Source organism: Penicillium canescens (assembly GCF_028828765.1).
Source record: "Penicillium canescens strain IBT 15451 chromosome Unknown utg000009l_segment0_segment0, whole genome shotgun sequence".
In the NCBI taxonomy this organism is placed as follows: domain Eukaryota; kingdom Fungi; phylum Ascomycota; class Eurotiomycetes; order Eurotiales; family Aspergillaceae; genus Penicillium; species Penicillium canescens.
In genome coordinates this window covers 43931-45353 of record NW_026703971.1, presented here as the reverse complement: position 1 = coordinate 45353, position 1423 = coordinate 43931, and the positions used below count along the sequence as shown (strand labels likewise).

The 1423-nt window shown below is 47.4% G+C and overlaps 1 protein-coding gene across 1 annotated transcript; it reads right to left on the bottom strand.

Annotated features, from left to right (window-relative positions):
• Positions 1–704: 704 nt before the first annotated feature.
• On the bottom strand, positions 705–1183 carry N7446_011795 (uncharacterized protein; the record flags this gene model as incomplete). Its single annotated transcript, XM_058520537.1, has 3 exons — positions 705–708; positions 759–970; positions 1019–1183. The coding sequence occupies 3 exons, from the start codon at positions 1181–1183 to the stop codon at positions 705–707; spliced, it is 381 nt and encodes a 126-aa protein (XP_058366823.1).
• Between the last annotated feature and the right edge of the window lie 240 nt (positions 1184–1423).

Below are 1423 nucleotides of genomic sequence, written 5' to 3'. Positions count from 1 at the left end.
AAGTTGTTGGAACGGAACTGGGGGTTTTTAAGTTGGGAAGCTTTCCTCTTATGTTGGTATTCCCATCCAGAGTAGCTTCTTGATGCTGATCACCTCAAAAGTTCCCCGGTCTATCCAACAATACGGACGATTTGCATACACGAAAAACAGTTGCGAAACCTTCGTGACAGATATGGGGACGCCCGATCTGGCACTTCCTTTCGCTGAGGATGGGCTCAGTCCGTACTGCCTTCCTTGTTTCATTAAAGTGATCGCCGGCAACGACTTAAAGTATATTGACCTCATGAATATTGGTGAACACATGCTTATTTATACAGGCTAGTTGATATTTGCAACAGTTTGGGCTATAGCATCCTACTCGTTTCTCCGATATACGAAAACCACTTCAATAATGCCCCCTGGACTTCAATCCTTTCATACATGCATACAGCGAACCTGTCGTGGATTTCAATCCATTCACATATGCACGTAACGACCCGGTGGTGAATTTTGACGCCTTCAACCAAGTATTTCCCAGTGGCGCAGACAATCCATGATCCGAGGAGCGAGGGGAAGAAACAGAAAGCAGCATGCAAGCCGACAGGTAGGCTGACGAGAATGAAACCAGTTGTAGAAGTTATATGCAAGAAGGAAAGACGAAAGAGGAAAGAGAAAGGCAAGAGCTGGCCGCTGAGAAATCAACTCATTATTTTGTCCGTATGCGATCAGCTTAGGAACATGTTAGCGATGGGCAAGCGCTGAGCGGCTTTCCTACATACCTGGTGATAGGGGGAACCGCAAAGATAGCCGCGAGCCTGGGCTCAACGGTAACATCACCATCGATTCGTCTCATCAGACCATGCTTAAAAGCACCTCCGGGTTCGCTTCGCGCCGAATCTGATATGTTGCAGATAGGTATAATATTGACGGGGCCGGGTAACTTGTCCCATTTGAAAGATGTGTTCCACATCCATACTGTGAAGTTCCAATTCTGAGAATAAATTAGTAGGTCGCCATTCATAGAAACTTCCAACCATACTGGAAGGCCAACTGTTCTGAGAAGAGGCTTAACGAAAGCCGAAACCTCTTTGTGCTCATACTCTAGATTTCCATTCCCATCGTCTTGGAATTTCATGCCTGAAAGTGCTAGCGCGAGGGCATGTAGCAGGCTCTTTGCTTCTTCGTTGAGAGATGAGTCTGTCATACTGAGCTGTGTCAGTACGCGATATCAGCGAGTATTTCCAATTCCGGCGTTAGATCTCAACTGTCCAACGTGGAGTCAAATAACGCAATGATGTGGGCAGATGGAAACGTGTACCTCTATTTTCAAGCGGAAGAAGTTCGGAGCGACCGAGGTGTGGATAAAAGAGGAATTGCCGTCGCAGAACACTTGAAGATGACCGCGGGGTGAGGGGCACTCTGACGGGTCCCGTGACCTTCGGTG